The following is a 20,067-nucleotide window of genomic DNA, read 5'->3' on the forward strand; positions in this document are numbered from 1 at the left end:
AAAAAAAAAGCTTTATCTTACTCATTTAAAAAAGTGTCTAGCTCCTAGTTTTATCAATTCACTGGGGTTTTGCTTTTTACTTTTAGTTCTGCTAGTCTGGCCTTTTGATTTTTAGAATTTCTCATTTAGTGTTGGGATTTTGTTTTGTTTTGTTTTTTAAATTTAATTTAATTGCATGACCAATTTTCTCTCTTATTGATAAAAGCTTTTAGAGATAATAAATTTTCTCCTGCAGACTATTTTGACTATATCCCAAAAATTTTGGTCATTTTCTTTTGTTTTCATGACTTGTTCTTTCACTCACCAATTCTTGAGGATTCCATTATTTAGATTACAATAAATTTTAATCCTCCTTCAAGGCCCTTTACAGAATGTAATTTTTATTGCATTGTGATAAGTAAAGAATGTATTTAATATTTTTGCTTTTCTCCATTTGTTTGTGAGGTTTTTTTAATGTTCTGATGTGTAGGCTTATACTTCCTTATAAAGATATAATCCTTTCTGTTTCTATTCAGTAATCACCAGAGAGCTATCATATTTTATTTAATTCAATCATATTATTGTAATAATTACCTATTATGTATACACATTTTTAGCATCTTTCTGATTTTTTTTTAACATCCTGAGATTTGAAAAGGGATTCATTGAGTGTCTATTATTCCTTTGTTTGATTAACTTTTCCTTTATTTACATGCTGTTTTTTGGTACATATTTACATTGTAGTCCTTTCTAGTATCATTTCCCAAGTTATGATTGTATATCCTATTTTTGTTTATATTTCTGATTGTGAATTGTGTATTTTCCCTCATTTTATCCCTTTGTACTTTTTTTCTCTCATTGCTCCCAATCTTTGTTTTTATAAAGGTGGTGGTGAAAGTGGAATGTGTTTAATTGAAACAATTTCTTTTCCTGTTTTGTTCTCCTGCCCATTTTCTTTCTCATTCCATTAACGCTTCCCTTTAATAGCTCCTTTACACTTTACCTTTTCGTGTTGGAATGAGATTGTTTCACTTATGGTTCCTCAGTGGTTTTTTTCCCCTCTTAATGTCTCCATCTTTTTCCTATTCCTACCTATTAATCTATTGAGTTTAAATAGATTTTGACACCAAATTTTTTATATGTATGTGTGAGTTTATCATTTTTCCTGTTCATATGAAAATGGAGTTCATGTAGTGCATATTCCTCCACTCCTTCCTTTATGTTTTTATATGCTTCATCTTGTGTGTATGTAAGATAGAGGGGAAGGGAAAAACATTTAAGTGCCTACTACGAGCCAGGCAATTTGCTAAGTGTTTTACAAATATTTCCCATGTTTGATCCTCACAACAGGCCTGGGAAGTGAGTGCTGATATTTTACAACCATTTTACAGTTGAGGAAATTGAGACCAATAAAGGTTAAGTGATCTGTCATATTTAGTAATAAGTACCTAAGGCTAGATTTCAACTCATATTGTTTGGTCTCCAGGCCTGAGGCTCTATCCACTGTACCACTTAATTAGCTAACTAATAAGTTCTTCCTTTTCCTTTCTTTCCTAGTGTATTTCTTTTCCCCTTCCTTTCCTTTTTTCTTCTTAAAACAATCAGAACAGAACAAACACATACCAGGCCTTCTTTTTACCTTATTTAGCTCCTTCTAGGATCTTTGAAGACCTAAAAAATCATAGAACTTTGAAGGGGCATTTGTTTCTTCTCCCCTTATTAGATTGTGAGTCTTTCTTATAATGTTCTACAAGAGACCTTCTAGATGCTTAAATGTTTTTACTTTGCTAGTTTTTTCTTCACTCTATGTCTCCATTTCAGAGCTTCTGCTTAGGTTTGTTTTCTGTATCAAGAGTACTTGGAAATCTTTTATTCTATTAAAGGTCTTTCTGGCCTCTAGAATTTAGTCTCAGTTTTGTAGGTATACCAGAAGTTAGTTGTCACCATTTCTTGCTGTGACCCTGACGAGCTCAACTGGATGTCTACTTCACCAGTAGCAGCCCCCATTTAGATCCCATGGGGTCATTCCCTTGTTGCCTTGGTCTTTTTTCCTTCCATGACTGAGCTGAGTTCTTTCTTGGGTTCTGATTATTTAGGTTCTGACAGGGTTGAGCATAGGCTGTCTGCATTTTGATCTGCCATATGTGCTGTTCTGGTGTGTTTCTGGGCTTTGGATTTGACCTTGGCACTGGCTTGGCCCAATCTCCAGTCTGGCTTTGGGGTGCTTGAGTGCTGTCCCTCTTCCTTGTCTTTGTTTAGAGTCCCTAGGCTTTAAAAGTCCTGACCTGGAATGAGATGCTCAGTCAAGCTTCTCTTGGATATTCTCTTGTTAGGATTCCTTCTGAAGTATTTTTAGCTTTCTGCAGGGATGCTTGGAAGAGCAGTGAATTCCTCTCAAAAGCTGGGGGCGGGGTGTTTTTCTCTAAAACACAGATTGAAATGCTTGTCATCTTATCTTCCCAACAGCTATATGATATTGGCAGTGAAGGCATTAATAATCCCATTTTGTAATGATGAAATTGGGTGAGAAAGGTGAGGTGTCTTGGCCTGGGTCACTCAACCAGGAAATGAGATTGAAACCTAAGTCTTGTGAAAACCTCAAAGCTTCATGTAAATGGGAGTTATTGCTAACAAATGCCAACTAGCTAAATTGCTAACAAAACAACCCAAATCATAATCCCTCCTATCATAACAAAGATGCTAATAATAATTTCTCCTATGATATTGTATCCCTAACCAAAGGGCCTCCAGCCTCAGCTTAAAGACCTCAGACAGGGAGCCTATTTGCTTTTGTATTGCTCCAATCTTTGGGAAGCTATCTTATATCACATCTAAATTTTCCTCTGTTGTCTTTACTCATTGCTTTGTCCATTGGTGCCAGGTATTAGACAGACCAGTGTCTTCCGTCAGTCTTCTCTTAAGGTAAATATCCTCAGTATCTGTGGATATAGAAAATAAAGAAATTTTTGAGAGAAAGAAATATTTCTTGATTGTCCAGAATTAGAGATTCAGTTAAGGACTGAAGAAGAATAGAAAAGGCTTGACCTAGCTTAGAAATATATTCAATAATCAACTGATGAGTAAAATAATTGATATGTTGTGAGGGCTTAGCTGAAGTCCTTGGGTGAAACTTAGTGGAACCAATTGATGGCTTTCTTTTTTTAATCAATTAGATAGTAAGTAGCATAGAAGTAGAAAAAGTAGATGTTGGACTTTATCCAGAGTTGGTATTAACATTGGAAGAGGGAGCAAGGAGGAGGTTGGAAGGGAATATTCCAATAAAGGAAATTTAGGGTGCTGCTGATTCTATCCTTGAAATGGCTGTTCATGGGGCAGCTAGGTGGCGCAGTGGATAGAGCACCAGCCTTTGAGTTCAGGAGGACCCGAGTTCAAATGTGGTCTGAGACACTTAACACTTCTTAGCTGTGTGACCCTGAGCAAGTCACTTAACCCCAGCCTGGGGCGGGGAGAGAAATAGCTATTCATGAAGTGTAGGCTGAATGGGGGGATGAATAAATCCTGAAGCACAGTGAGAGAAGAGGAAAGAATCAAGTTTATAGGAGCATAGATTTAGAGTTGAAAAGGACCTTTGTTTTTAATTCTTCATTTTACATATCAGGAAATGTAGGCATGAGGAGGTAAATGACTTGCCCAGAATCACACAGCTAGTGAACGTCTTGAGGCAGGTTTTGAATCTAGGTCTTTCTGATGAGATTAAACCAAGGCAGGACAATCCTAAAACTTAAATAGATGAAACTACACAGTGGACAAGGGACAGACATGAAATAGAACAGATTTGCCAACATTTCTATAATAAGCTGTTCTTATCATTGATAGAACTATCACATTTGGTTTTTACAAAGTATAGTACCTAATGTGAAGAATTGAAAGTGACATTTAAGAAGATAATCAAGAAGGACCTGACCAAATACATTAAAAAAAAAAAAAAAAGAAATTGATATTAGAGGTAAGAAGGTTTTAAAATCATCCAGGGACCAATTTTTAAGATCTCTTATAGAGAGGAAGATTTCCTAAGTAATGAAAAAGATTACATGATAATGTCACTGAGAATGGTTGTTTGAAAGACTTGTGAATGCTAAGTTGCAACAAATTTCCAATAACAATTTGAATATAAGAAGTTATGCAGTAGATAATATTGAGGAAGTGGATGTTAAGAAAAGGAGGTGTGCCAGTCAGGTATTGTGAATAAGGGTTAATTAGTGGACCAACAGCCTTTGTGTTACCCTGGCATTTATAGGAACCAGAGAAATATATTTAACATGAAGTGGATCTTCTATAGAGGATTTATACAAGGATGTGGATATTTGAGTGCTGTCTGTTTGTAGGGTGAGAGGCATCAGGGATAGTGAATAGAGGCAGAACCTGAAGTCAGGAAGGTCTTCAAATCCTGATTATGTGAGGTGCAAGTCCTCCAGGTGACTCTCTGAGTGGCTGATGGTTTACTATTGCGCATCAGTGGAGGGAGTTTCCCCATATGATAGTCTTCATTTTCATGGAATCACAGGCTTCTTCTAAAATGTGCTAGGTGACACAGATACAGAGACAATTGAAACAGTCAACTGTTCTCAAAGAGCTTACATTCTACAGGTGATATTTAAGTGATAATATGTGGAAATAGTACAAGATAATTTTAAGAAGGGAGAGGATGAGAGCAGCTGAGGGGGCATCAAGGGATTCCATAAAAGAGTTAGTACTTGGTCTGAGTCTTAAGGAATGCCAGGGATTCTGAGAGGCAGAGGTAAGGATAGAGAGTATTCCAGGCCTGAAGGAGAGCCTCTCTTATTTGCATTTAGGGGGAGAGGAATGGAATGTTGAGTAGCCAGTTTGCCTGGAACAGAGTACATGAAGGGAAATAATGTGAAATAAGGCTGAAAAAGGAGGTACAATACCTTGGTCTTGGAAAGAACAAAACAAAACAAAAAAAAAAAGACTAGCTAGTCAAGATAAATAAAGCATTAATTAAGAAAGTACTTTGCTTGCCTTGAAACCCCAACCCCCTATTCAGATAAACTGAATCATCAGCTACTGGAAGAACTGGTGTTTGGGATTGCTGAACTACTCTCAGAGATTTATGAAAAATTATGAAGAATAAGAGAGATCAAAGGACAAAGCAAAAATTGTCCAATTTTTTTTTTTTAAAGAATAAGTGAATGAATTTACGATGTGCTCGACCAATGAGCTTTGATTCCTAGTAAAATTCTAGAATATATTTTTAAAGAAATAGTGAGTGAACATCTAGAAAAGTAAATGGTGATCACAAAGGTCCAGCATGGGTTTACCAAAACCGGGTCATATTAGACTTAGCCTTGCTTTTTTGATTGGGTTGAAAAGCTTGATAGATCAGTTTACTTCACTTTTTAGCAAAGCATTTGATGTAATTTGTCGGGCTGTTTTTATGAAAGAGATAAGAAGGTGTGGATTAGATACTAGTACGGTTAGATTTGAAACTGTTAAGTAGATAAAACTGAAGAATAATCATTAATGTTGATTTCAGCATAGAAGGAAGTTTTTAGTGGACAGTCCAGTAGATTTATGATTGACTCTTGTGCTACTCAACATTTTTTAGCAATGGTTTGGATAGAGCCATAAATAACAGATTTGCATATGAGAGAACAATAACTGCACTAGATGACAAACCAGTTTGGGCCAAATGAAACAAGATAAAATTCAATAGGAATAAATTCTTATTATTAGTGAAGTTGGTTATAAAATAGGGAGCATGGTTATTCAGTAGGCTTTCTGAAAAAAGATCTGGATTTGGGGGATTTTAAGCTCCATGTAAATTAATAAGCCCCAGAATCTAATGTAATCTTGTACTCCATTGAAAAGCTTGGTTTTCTGGGATTAAGGAGATAATAGTTTGCTCTACCCTAAACCTTACCATCTTTAGCAAGAATCTTAATAAGCTAGAGAGAGGAGAGTATACAGAATTGTGAAGGACTTGGAGTTTATGACATTGAGGATTGATTGAAGGAACTGTAGGTGTTTAATCTGGAAAAGCAAATTCTCAGTGATATATTCCAAGTATTTAAAGGGTGTCTTAATCCCAAAAGGCAGAATTAGAAGAGGGCTTGCAGTTGCAAAGAGGCAAATACAGGCTTGATAAAAGGAATGATTTCTTAATAATTAGAACTATCCAGAAATGGGATGGGCTGCTTTGGAAGGTAGCTCTTTGGGAAAAGATTCAATGGCTTTTTATGCGAAAAGGGCTTTTTTTTTCCCCCTGGTGTAGATTGAACCACAGTTCCTTTCTTGCTTAGAAATTCAGTGACCTTGCAGGGTGAGATGGTATTTTCAATGATGATTAGGTGTTTCTTCCCATTCTTTCTTATAGTGAATTTTATCACTTGAACTTATACATGTTGGAAGATATGGAAAGTACTAGCTTCCGTCATCTGCCTGTTAGTGTGATTTGAATCAGCTTACCCTGTAGCCATGAGAGTTTCTTCATCATTTTTGAGCAATAATTTGGAAGAAATCAGTGTGCTTGAAGAGGAGAGTGCCTCTTGGGTAAGTGATGGCCTCTTGCAGGTGTCACAGAGAAAGAACATTAAGATTGGGTCACTCTGTCCAAACCTGGAATCCATAACAGGGAACTGCCTTGAAGCTGGAGTTCCTTGGTGGAGCTTTTGTGAAGCTAGAGTATAATAGTGGCTGTAGGAAATAGCTCTTGGAGAGGAAGTCCCCAATTTGGGGCTGTCACCAAAGGTGAAATATCAGAACTCTGGATGAAGCCTGTGTGAAGTAAGAGAAGGTTGGGTTTTGGTTTTGCCTCTGCCCCCTGCTCAAGAGCAGTGCTTGTGGATAGTTGTTCAAGGGATACCTGCAGGAAGGAGCTATGCTAGGAGTGCTTTCTGGGAATAGCAGGGAAAAGACTCTATGGAGATGAGAAGTGACTTTGGATCTTGGGAGAGACAGTTGCTTTGAAAGCTCTCTGCTTTCTAAGGAGTCTGGTTTCCATTTGGTTTTCAGTTTAGTAATACCTTCCTCCCTTCTTTTATGAACTATACTTGCAAGGAAAGGTGCTGTCAGAATATGAAGTGTTCATAGCATTATGGGAGATCAGGAAAGGCTTTCTGTAAAAAAGATGGAGTTTTATCTGGGACTTCAAGGAAGTCAGGAGATGGTGATGAAAGGGAGATTTCTAGGTACAGGAGACAGGAGTGAAAATAGAAGGAAGATTTGGAGCTCTTTGTTTGGGGAACAGCAAGGACGCCACTGTCCTTGGATCAGATTCCTGGGGGAAAATGAGGTATAAGAACAGTGGAAAGGGAAGGGAGGGGCTAGTTTGTGAAGGACTTTGGGCACCAAAAAAAGGCATAAGTATAGTGTTAATGTTAGGAAGACCAATGTGATAGCTGAGTGAAGGATGGCCTGCAATGGGGGTAGGCTTGCAGTAGGCCATTGCAGTGGTATAGGTGCGAGGGGGAGTGGCCTTTCTTGTAGTCACTGGGAACTCTAAATGTGTTATTGATGCCTTATTTCTCCCATTCCTGACACTTCCCAGTATTGCTGTGCAGAGAGCCCTTTCTTCACAAGGAGCTAACTGAGAAGAGATGTTCACAGCTGTCTGTGCTCATGTAGCTCTAGAAGAGGCCTCAGAAATCAGCTACTCCAATTCTCTCATTTTACAGTTAGGAAAATAGAGGGCTCAGAGGTGAAAGATTAGCCCGAAATGCCAGGCTCTAAGGGACAGTGCAGATGCTGCTGGCCAGCCTTTCCATCCAAGGCAGGGAAATGTGGCTCCTCTGGCCTCCCCTCCAACAGGAGCCTCTGTCTCTCCTCTGTGTCTTCCTAAATACTTTGCCCTGATTTTGTTTTTAGGCTGCTCTTTATATTCTGTCTTCCACTGCTATATTTTCTTGTGACTGTTTCCAGGGCTGCTTCTGAGCTACTTGCTGCCTTTGTATACAGTTGTCTGGGTGTGAGCCTTAGAGGTCTCTGGCATGTCTTAGGTTTCGAAATCATGAATTTTATGACTGATCTAACTGTGGGCGGGTGTGTCTGCCCATGCGCTAGGTTAGTTCTTTACTGTTGCTAATCATTAGAAGTGTCTAATCTTGGATAATGAGGCCCAGACCTTTTTTTTTTTTTTTTTTTTTTTTTTTTTTAAGGTTATGACACTTTCTGGGGGAGTATATTCTTTGGTTATATTAAATCTTCCTGGCTAGGAAAATTATTTCCTGCCTTAAAACAAATTAAGCTTTGTAAAAATACGGTGTATAAGTTAAAAGAGACAAAATTGCAGTTTAGAGAAATAGGACTCCAGGTATTATTTTTTTAAGTATAGGGAGAAAGCAGGGGCTTTTTTTTTTTTTTTTTTTTAATCTTGAAAGAATGAGATCCAGTATATAAATGAGAATGATGTAAGCTGGCCTAGGATGAAATGGGAGGGTTGTTCAGAGTATTGACCTGGGTGTGGATTAAACATGTGTGTGTGTGTGTGTGTGTGTGTGTGTGTGTGTGTGTGTGTGTGTGTGTGTGTGTGCATGTGCATGTGTGTGTGTGTGCGCGCACGTGCATGCATGTGTGTGAGCAGCTTTAGGAAGATTGTAGTATTCTTATCCTGGGAAGAGTTTACTAGTTAAGCTACAACATTCTTATGTAGGCTAGCTAGGAGGCAGGGAGAGAATTTGGCCTGATGAAAATAAATTTTTTTAGAGGAAGGAGAAATATTCAAATGACAAGAGAAAGGGATGTGGAAGTGTCAAGAAATGTTATCTTTCAAAAAGGGGGACACTTCCAGGAGCTCACTTGTTAAAACCATAGTAGTTAAGGAGCTCTGAACTGGGCTTTTGATAGTACTGCCAATCAGTTGTCATTCACCAGGCACTTTGCTCAGTGCTGGTGATAGAAAGAAAGACAGTCCTTCCCCCATTTCTCTTTGCTCTCCTTCCTCCTCCCAACCTTCCAGTCATCCAACAGAAATCTGTCAGATTATGAGCTCCTTGAGAACTGGGCCTGGAATTGTTTCTGTCTCTGCCCTTTGTGCATAGAAAGTGGTCAGCAAATGTTTGTTGAATGAATAGTGTTGGCTTCTCAGTTTGGGAAGCTGCTGAGATGAGGATTTTAGGCATGGAGAAAGTCATCTGTATCAGGAAGCCCTGTTCCAAATCTAATCTCTGGCCTTGAGGGAAGTTACCTTCCCTCTGCCTGCCTCAGTTTCCTTGCCTTTGGAATGAGGAGGGTGGTTGTGAGGATCAAATGGGATAATAATTGTAAAGTTCTTTGCAAATCTTGAAGCACTATTGAAACACATCATCATTAAATAGTATTAAAGAAATGGAAAACTTTCATTGTACATAAGATCACAAATGCAAAGATAGAAGGGAATTTAGAGGTCAGCACAGCCCAATTCCCACATTTTATAGATGGGGAAACTGAGATCTAGAGAAATTGTGATTTAACCAAGGTTAGATAAGTAATGAGTAGAAGAATCAGGATTTGAACCTCTGCTCTTGCACTACAAAATCCAGTTTCTTTTACATTGTACCATGCTAACTGGAGTTTGAGCTTAAATCTGAGTAAGGACTTTGGCCTGTAATTGTCTATTAAAATTTAAAAAAATTTGACCAATATCTGGCATATGGGCTGCACTGTGTAGAATGAATTTTATATGGTCATTTTCCTAGCATTTCCCTTGTGGTTCACAATTTCTGTCTCCTCCCTTTCCCCCAATCCCCCCCCCCCAAAAAAAAACCACCAAAAACCCCCCAAAACTATTCATCCTTAGCTATTTAGCAGATTATAGCTGCAGAGAGCTCAGTGAGGGAGAATTGATAGACCTAAGCCCAGTATGGTTTGGAAGAAGTTTATCGTATGCTTTGCAATGTACCTTTAGCTACAGGCAAGTGGATAATATGGATTCAGTTTTGAATGTTATGTATTTGAAGCTATTATTTCCTGTCCCAAGCTCTTAAATTTGAGGATCTAGAAAATCCAGGTTGAAATTAATAGACTTTTATGGTAGCATAATCACCCCTTTTGGAACTTGGTCATGCTTAATCAGGTTTAGTACACCTCGACTAATGAATCCCATCCAATTCAGTTTATATAGAAGTGAGTCTGTATTCTGGTCAGTCCCTTAGGGAGGAAGGAAGATGAATTTTTCCTACTTCTTTGATCTTCCTCTTCCTCAAGTCTATAATTTAGGTTGGTTAAATTTAAATGTAAATAATAGCCTCATTTTAAATAAATGTTAATAAGTTGCTCAGGCCATATAATATAGAAAATTGGGCCAAACAAGAAACTTGAAGATCTCAGAAATGATTGACACACTACAGCTGTAGTGTAAGGGAAGGACTTTAAGATGTTCTATCATCCACCCTAGCAGAGAGGAAAGGCAGCAGCAGGATTGTTTCAGGAGGAACTGAATCTTAGTGGTTTGGAATAGACATTTCCGGCATTGGTATGTTCCCTTTCTGGATTGTAGGAAACTGGGCAACAACTTTTATCATGTGTTCTTCCGAACTTGTTACACTGGTTTCTTTTCCTTTCTTAGCCCCCAGTTCAGAATCCAATCCTTCACTTTTGAGCTTGTGCTCTGGGCTCAGCTTGTAGAATTTCTGTCTGCACTGACAGATTTCTCTGATCTGTTATTTCTTTGCCTTAGGAGGGGGGGGGGTTTAGAATGGATGGGGCTAAGCATTTACTGTCTTTTAAAAATCTTTTTCAATCAATTGAACAAAGATAGCAAAGTATTGCTTAAGCCATTTAATTGAATGTCAGTGATTTGACAAGTTTTTCTACTTGGAGATGCAGGAGAAGAAATAGTAGTTGTGAACCATATGTGGCTGTCTAGGTAGATAAAAGCAGATTTACAAATGAATATTTCTTTGTTTTGGAAAAAGAAATCCATATAATTTTTAAGCTATATCGTTGTTCAAAGAACTCAATAAAGATTGAAGCCAGGAATTATTTTCATTTTACTATTGTATCTTTAAGGACTAACCAAGACCGATAACTTGGTATCAATCCATTGTGTCACCCAGCTGCTTAAATTTAGGTATATTAGAGACAGTATGAAGGTAGAAATGACAATATTTGACAACAGAATGGATGTGACATTGAGATTGTGAGCCTGGGTGGTAGGAAGCAGGTGGTATTCTGGATAGTAATAGGAAAAGTAGGAGAGGAGAGAAAAGTTTGTGGGGAAAGTAATGAATTCTGTTTGATTTGCTTACGGGACACCCAGTTTGAGGTGTTGCAAAGGCAGTTGATGTGGGATGAATGCGGAGAAGAATTAGGGCTAGATATCCACTGAGAACTGGTTATCTTCTGAATCTAGGTGATAACTAAACTCTTGGGAACTGATAAGATTACCCTGGAAGATAGTAAAGAGGGGAAAGAGTAGGAGCCTAGGAAAGAGCTTTGGGAGAAGCTCCTGGATGTAATGAGATGATGATTCTGCAAAGGAGTCCAAGGAGAATGGACCCAGAGATCAAGCAGAAACAGAGTTGAGAAGATCCAGAGGAAAATGATGTGGGAGGGGAGCTGAGCATTGATGCTCGGCACAATGATGAATACTGAGGAAAAAGTCATGGGATTTGGCAGTTGTAATGAGGCTTTTGGAGAGGACGGTTTCATTTGAGAGACAGAGTTGGGAGCCAGATTGGGATAATTTGAAAAGTGCAGGAGAGAAGAGGAAGTGGAGACTCTTGGTGTAGAAGGGAAGAAAAAAAGACTACATTTAGCCTGTGCCTCTGAACTCTTACATATTGCTCTGCATGGCCTAGAATAATAACATGTTAGAACTAGAAGGAATGTTAATGATCTTCCAGTCCAGCTCCTTTAAGATTACAGGTGAATGAACAAGGGCTGAGGGAAGATCTTGTTTGTTATAGAGGTGGTTTTAAACCTAGGTCTCTAACCCTGAATTAGTGCTGCCTTTTTTTTTTTTTTTTTTTTTTTAATCTTTAGCTTGTAGTCTTTTATTCAAAGTTTTGAGTAGACATGCTAGTATATAGATCAGTCTTATTAAGAGAAATAGATAGCATGAACTTCAGATTTATCTTCAACTATAGCATCATTTACACAATTTTAATAGGCTATTTAGAAGTGAAGCTTAGGTTGAGAATGCAAATATGAAGAAGTTTGGCTTAACCTTTAGATACAAAATTCATTGATGTATGTTATTGCCAAAGTAGTCAGGAGCACATGAGGAATCCAGTAGCTGAATATGCAATAAGTATACCTGTATCCATGCACACATTGGTCCACATACTCTTCAGGGAAAGATTTTTGAAATAATCCAAGCTGGGGCCACTAAAAAGCATTACAAGTGTGTTTTTTGATTTTTACTCCTAGATTGTTGAACTTGAAACATACATACACACACACACACACACACACACACACACACACACACACACACTTAAAAAAAAACAACAACACAAAAAAGCATTGTACCTTCTGGGAGATTACTATAAATACTTAATATAGTTAATTGTTCATAAAGAGCCTCACAATTATAGTTTAAAGCAATCCCCTTGCTCATTGTTCTACATGGTCTCACTACAACTGCCTTCTCTTATGAAGCTCCCCTCAAACTTGATTATGGTCACCTTGCCTTTCACGGATTTTTCAGATCCAGTGAATATTGGAATTTCCCTTTCTTGTATGTTAAAGGCAACAGGGGCAGGCAGCTAGGTGGGGCAGGCAGCTAGGTGGCGCAGTGGATAGAGCACCAGTTTTGAATTCAGGACCCGAGTTCAAATTTGGTCTCAGACACTTAACACTTCCTAGCTGTGACCCTGGGCAAGTCATTTAACCCCAGCCTCAGGGAAAAAAAAAAAAGGCAACAGTTTCTCTTAATATAGTATGGAGAACAATGAGAAGAGGATCAGGAACAGGGTATTGTGGGGACACACACAGATGTAGTGGCTTTGAAGTGGACGAAACACTGAGTGCCATGGAATATCAGACAAATGGAAGTATACAGTAAGAATAGTATCAAGAAAATCCAGAGAGGAGAGTATATCCAGAAGGAGAGAATGGTCAGAGAGGTTAATAAGCTTTGAGATCCCCTTCCTACTTTGGGACTCTGTGATCCAAGTCTGACCAGACTTATATTTCTGTCTCTGACAGTGAGACCTAGGGACACTTCTCCAAATCATCCTTCAAAATGAGGCTGTATTTCTCTAAATATCCCTAAACTCTTAAATAATCTTTTATGGATTCACCATTCATTAATTTATTAAAATCCTACTTCATCTTGCTTATGTTCTTGACCAATACAACTTTTATTCTTAAATTAAAATTACTATACTAATTTTTTAAAAAATGAATGTAACAGACATCAACAAACATGATCATGCCTTGGGTATGCTAGGTGGTGCTGTGAATAAAGCACTGGGCTTGAAATTGAGAAGATCTCAGTTTGAATCAAGTCTCAGACATTTCTTAGGTGTATGACCTGTGCCAAGTCACTTGGTCTCTGTTTACTTCAATTTCTTCATCTATAAAATGGTGATCATAATAGTAGCTACTTCCCAGGGTTGTTGTGAGGATCAAATGAGATAATAATTGTTAAGTGCTTACTTAGCACAGTGCCTGGCACATGGTAATCAATACAGATATGCTAATTATTATAATTATGATCACTCACATTTCCATATGCAAAAGACCTAAAAAGAAGGAAGCTTTATTACTTAAAAATTTGTTTTTATGAAGGACATATTAAATTTAACATAAGAACAATACTGCCCTACTTTTCTTGAGTCTCCTGATCTTTTTTCTCTTCTCTGCATATAAAATTTTTCCCTGATGTTCTTTTCTTTTCTTTTTTTTTTTTTCACATCACTAACATGTCTCTCCACTCATACCCTTCCCCATTGAGATTTTCCCTTTTTAGAAAAGCAAGTGTATATATGGGTTGCATTTGAAAATGTGCATTATGTTTTGTCAGTATTACTTTTTGAGACAATGAATAGTAGAAGTTATTTAATTTGTGAGGTAATATTTCCTTTTATTTGTTTTCAATTAAACTCTCATATTTCATAGTATTCCATCCAGTTGGATTTGAGATTGCTGTTGAAAAGATTGGGTCAGGAAGGCTTAAGGATGTTAGCAGAAACTTCTGATCTTCTCTTTGCTGATGGGAATTGCTGAGTAGTTTCTTTTTCCATCTCTGCCTTCCGCTTTGTCCCCTTAGAGTCTTCTACTCTACCCATCCCTTTCAAGACTGTTATCAAGATGATAGCCAGCCTTTTGCTTCCTGTCCACCTTAGAAATTTCTCTAGCCAAACCTAGTCTGTTAGTCTGTTGAGATTTTTTCATTTATAGAAGGGAGTGAGATTATGGATATATTCATGTAAAAATTTCTTATCTCCTTAAATGCTATTTCCTTGTATTTTTCTTATATTATTCATCTGTGTTATAATGAGTAAATTTGGCCTCCCTAGGAGTTTTATTTAAAAAAATAAATATAATCTAAAAATTCTTTGTTGTTTCATTGTGGTATTGAGATGACTTGGTTTTTCTAAAGTTATGACAAGATCTCTTAGGCTAGAATAGTTTTAAGTATGTGTGAGGACAAATTCTTGCTGGTAGATTTAAGTAGAAGGCATATCTTTCAGGCCATCTACTAGATGGAGAAAAGTGCCATTCTATGTCAATGGAGGGCAGTACCTACTGAAATGAAATAGTAGATTTTAGATATATTGAGGTATTCTGAGGACTAAATTATTCCTTATTCTATATACTACCTTCTTCATTTCAACTGTAACTTTTCATTTTTTTTTTTTTGAACAAAAAAAAAAATGTCATTTTAAATCCATATTCTAGGAAATAGAGGATGACCTCAGCAATAATCTTCTGAAGTAGGGTGATGCCTTCCTCTAGATTTCAGTTACCATGATCACATCCAGAAGGCTTCAATAACATCAGAGGATAGGGAGCACAAGAACTCAACATCCATGTGGCAATATATGTCTGGTTGAGGGAAATATCTGAATTGCTAGTGGGTAACATTTCTTATTACTTTAGTGGGATGGAGCAGGATGAAAAAAGTACTAGAGCAGAGGAGAAAGATTTGATGTCAGAGGACCTGACATCAGAGGTGAATTCATATCTTAACTCTGACACTATGGGGCTGTGTTCAAGTCGTTAGCCCGTCATAGCCTCAGTTTTTTTATCAGTTAAAAGTGTGGGAGGGGTGAGAATTGGATCATTTCCTGACAACTTTATGTGAATCAGGAGGAAAGGATATTTGTATTATGTTCTGAATTGTTGTGCTTGGACTAACCCTAAGCTTTATCATAAAGAAAATAATCCTTAAAAATTTAAAGGAAAACTTAAAACTACTTTTTATTTATGTCTTTTTTTTTTTTTTTTTTTTTTTTTTTTTTGTGCAGGTGGATGGAAGCTTGTCTCAATGAAGAACTTCCTCCTACTACAGAACTAGAGGAGGGTCTAAGGAATGGGGTTTACCTTGCCAAACTTGGAAACTTCTTTTCTCCCAAAGTGGTGTCCTTGAAGAAGATTTATGATCGGGAGCAGACCAGATACAAGGTGTGAATTCCTTATTTTCTAGGTGTAAAAATTTTGGTAGACTTGATAAAGACTTGGGTGATGGTATTTTAGATTGAGAAATGTGGACATTCATTTTCAAGGGAGTTAATTTTTGACCAAAGACCGTGGGAGCGGGAATAGTGGGAGGGAAAGGGGTCCTTACCATGTAATCACATTGTATTAGCTAACTAAAGAAGTGTCTATGTCCTGATCCTTGAAATGTGTGAACACCTTTCTTTGAAAGAATTAGAGAACAATTTTACTGGAGTAGTAGGACTTAAAAATAGTTAAACTTTAAGGACAGAATTGCAGTGCAATATATATATATAGTATTGTAAAATATCAGCACAAGTTTTGCAATAAGGTACTGTAAACATCGTAAAAGGAAAAAGAAAAAATTCAAAATTCTTCCCAGTGGTATTTTGTTTTTCCTATTACATGCACAGATAGTATTCATTTCTGTAAGATTTTGAATTCCAAATTTTTTCTCCCTCCCTCTCTTAACTCCTCCCTCCTCAAAATAACAAGCCATCTGATATAGGTTATACATGTGCAATCATCACCCTTCTTTTCTGGTACAAAGGGAAGGCCAAAAATTTTTACATAGATTCCCAGATTGTAGGGGCATCGGGTCCCTAATCTCAACAATTGGAAGGAATACTGGTACTCTGTCAGTCACAGATAATGAGCAAGTCACCTGAAGAAAGAAACAGCTTGCTATCTATGTAAATGCCTTCCTAAGAGATTATTAATGGGAAGAACACTGGTAGGGCCTTGTGAGCTTTATTGTGGGGAGTATGGATCAATGGAGTTACTCCCTAGAAACCAAAGAAAACTCAGTTCATGTGGGTAAGTTGGGGAGAGTATTCCAAGGGGATTCACTGAATCCTAAAGATCTTGTAGAACACAGTGCTGGGTGCTTCAGGAAGACGAGAAAAGTTTGAGGGAGGCAGCTGAAAGCAGGGGAAAGAACTGTAGATTGTTTAGTAAGAGAACTTCGATTCTAATGGGAATTGTGACATTGGGCTAATCACCTTTCCTCTCTGGACCTCCTTTTTTTTCACCTGTAAAATGTCGCTATTATTGATCACATCTTGGCAATCCTTAGCTTTGGGTCACTTTTATCATCTGCTTCTTTTACTCTGATATACAAGCTTCTGAACAAAAGTGGACTGAATCATGGAACTGTGCTGACTGGGTCCACTGGAAATTTATCATATAACTTCAACTAGAACCTTGCTACATTCGTTTTACTTCCTAATTAATTCACTTTCCCACTCATTACAGTAATTCTTCCCAAACTTTTCATTCCTCAAATCTCCCATGGTTCTCCCACCCCTATCCTCTCAGCTCAGAACCTTGCCTCATATTTTGCTGAAAAAATGGAGACCACTTGCTGAGAGATCCCTCTTTTCTCTTCCTCATTTGACATCTGTTTCTCTCTCCTTTACTTTGTCTCAAACCATGACTTCTTTCTAGATGCACACATGATCCCATTCCATTTATCTCCAACAGATTGCTTTCTTTATCATTTCTTTTCCTCACTCCCATTCTCTGACTACTGGCTGCTTCCCTCCTGCCTACAAACATACTTATATCTTTCCCATCCTCAGAAAACTCTCATTTGATCTCCCCTCACCCCCAGCCATTGTCCCATATTTCTTTTCTCTCATTCTTTTCTCAAATTCCTTGAAAAGGCTGGCCACAAAGGGTGCTCCCAATTTCTTCCCCTTTCACTTTTCTTAATTCTCTGCATTCTAGCTTCTTGCCTGTCATTCATCCTTGCTTTCTCCAGTTATCAGTGATCTCTTTATTGCCAAACCAATTGCTTTTTCCCAACCAACCCTTATCCCCTTTGAGCTCTGTGCAACCTTTAGTTGCAGACATTACCCTCTTCTTGAAAATCTCTTCTCTCTACTGTGATACTGCTTTATTCTGCTTCTCCCCTCATCTGTCTGATTGCTCCTTTTTAGTTTGGTGGCTCTATATCCAGGATACACCCCTAACTATGGCTGTCTCATATTGCTCAGTCTTAGGTCTGATTATCCTTTTCCTCTATACCAGGGGTGGGGGACTTGTGACCTGTGGACCATATAAGACCTTTGAAATCATCTGGTGTGGCCCTGCCCATGTAACAATCTCCCATTGCTTGAGTTCTGTAAGTTGATGATTTTGTATGGCCTGTGAATGATGTTATAAATATCCAAATGGCCCTTGGTAGGAAACAGGTTTGCCCGCCTATGCTTTACTGTCTCAGTTAATGATCTCATTTGCTCCGGTGGATTCATTCTATTTATGCAGGTTCACCTTCTTTGTGGACCTGTCTCTTATCTCAAGCTGCCTACAAGACTTCTCAGACTAGATATCTTATAGAAATCTTAAATTCAGTGTGTTTAAAACTTTTTGATTTCCCCTTTGCAATGCTCTTGAATATGCCCTCTTTCTCCTGTGACATGGCCAGCCTCCTGATGCAGTTCCTCATCTGAGGCCTGAGCCATCACAGGAGCCTTCTAGTTGTCTTCCTGCTTTTTGTCTCTTGTCATTCCAGTCCTTCTTTCACTTAGCTGTCAAAGTGATTTTCCCCCAGCCATATTACTTTCTATTCAATCAATCCCAGCGATTCCCTGTTACCTCTAGACTCAAATGTAAAATCTTCGATTTGGTGTTGAGAGTCCTTCATATCCCTCCCCTTTCTGCCTCCAACCCTGTGAGTCATGTTATTTGCAATCCAGTGGCAGTGGCCATCTGGCTGCAGAAAGACAGTCTATTGTGGGATTCTGTGCATTTTCTTAGACTGCTCTTCCTCCTCATCCCTGCTTCCTAGCTTCCCTGACTTCATTTAAGTCCCAGTCCCCATTCCACCTTCATTAGGAAGATGATCCTGATCTCTCTTAATTGTAGGGCTTTCCCGCTATCGTTTATTTCGTATTTGTTCTGCATAGAGCTTGTTTGTACTTAGTTGTTTGCATGTTTTTCCTTTATTAGATTGTGAGGTCTTCAAGGGCAGATACTGTGTTTTATCTTTATTTGTGTGTACCTCCCCTTTTCCCCAATACTTAGTGCAGTGCTGTACACATAGTAGTTGTTTAGTAAATTTTTAATGACTGACTGACATTATCATAAGATTCAATTTAGAGCAGAAAATGATCCCCTAGAGGCCATTGAGCCCAGTAGGTGAACAAAGTGAGATTCAAGAGATGGACTTCCCCAGGATCATACATCTAATAAATGTTCAAGGTGGAATTTGAATTGAGCTCTTCATGTGTTTCAAGGCCACTGGGCCACACTGCCCCCCATTCTTGTGATATTTTAAGGTTTGCAAAGTGTATCTTTCTTTTAGGCCTTCTAATAGGTTATGAGACAGGTGCTGTGGAAGCATGAGCATCTCCAGTGTGAGGCCCCTTTTTTATTTTTATTTATTTTTATTTTTTATTTTATCCTGGGTTATTGCCAGTTGTTTTAACTAATCCTGCCTCTGGACTTCAGCAAATTAGGAAGAGTGAGACTGATGATTTTTGCAATTTAGCTTCACTTAAATCCTGTTCATGTTAAAGTCAGGATATCAATGTTTTGTCTTGGGTCCTCTTTAAAAATGAACAACAACAATATATCACAACTTTTTTAGCTATTCTCAATTAATGGGCATACCTTCCAAGTTCTTTGCCACTACAAAAAAAGATCTATTTTAAATATTTTAGTTCATATAGGTTCTTTTGCTTTGATCTCATAAATCTAATAGTGATATTTGGGGTGAGAGAGCATATACAATTTTGTGGTCCCTTGGGCATAGTTCCAAATTACTTTTTTCTTTTTTTCTTTCTTTTTTTTTCTGAGGCTGGGGTTAAGTGACTTGCCCAGGGTCACACAGCTAGAAGTGTTAAGTGTCTGGGACCAGATTTGAACTCGGGTCCTCCTGAATTCAGGGCTGGTGCTCTATCCACTGTGCCACCTAGCTGCCCCCGTGAGGCCCCTTTTCAAGGCTGCTCATCCACCTCTGATGTCCTTCTCTCATCTTGCTCTCACGTAACTCTCCTTTGGCTGCAAGAAGCTGTGACACGCACAGTGATCACACATGCTGAAAAACTGTGTTGGTAGACAAGCTAAATCAAGTTAAGGGTAATCAACAGGTCTCAAATCCCTCAGTGATTTGGGGGGGATGTCTACCACATGTGTGTGAAGACTACCCTAGTGTAATGGGGGGTTGAGAATGATTTGTTCCAGGGACCACAAAGGGGCTGAAGCAGGGTTTGTGGAGTTTCTAGAGCTTGGTCATTCTTTGAAGATCCCAAGGTCATTCACTGCCTTCCAGGCCGGCACCAGGCATCTTTTTTTCCTATCATTAGACTTCAGTGACTCAGGAGAGTTGGGCAATTCTGCCTCACTTCAGTCCAGTTCACTTGAAAGTCAAGCCATCACCTGTGATGTCATTGTTCTTCTTCAACAATGAAGGTTGAGCAACTACATAGGTATCCCCAATTTGCAGATGAGCAGATTGAGACTTTAGAGCAGGATCCTCAAACTTTTTAAATAGGGGGCCAATTCACCATCCCTCAGCCC

General features: G+C 38.3%; 1 protein-coding gene across 2 annotated transcripts in view; it reads left to right on the forward strand.

The window, feature by feature from the left end:
• Nucleotides 1-20,067, forward strand: part of IQGAP1 (IQ motif containing GTPase activating protein 1) — a 113,947-nt gene that overhangs the window by 13,819 nt on the left and 80,061 nt on the right. For both annotated transcript variants that reach the window (XM_074296332.1, XM_074296330.1), the window contains exon 3: nt 15,354-15,510. In XM_074296332.1, the coding sequence (XP_074152433.1) occupies nt 15,354-15,510 (157 nt within the window). The remainder of the gene's footprint in view (nt 1-15,353; nt 15,511-20,067) is intronic.

The sequence above is a fragment of the Sminthopsis crassicaudata genome, chromosome 2 (genome assembly GCF_048593235.1).
Source record: "Sminthopsis crassicaudata isolate SCR6 chromosome 2, ASM4859323v1, whole genome shotgun sequence".
Classification (NCBI taxonomy): Eukaryota; Metazoa; Chordata; class Mammalia; order Dasyuromorphia; family Dasyuridae; genus Sminthopsis; species Sminthopsis crassicaudata.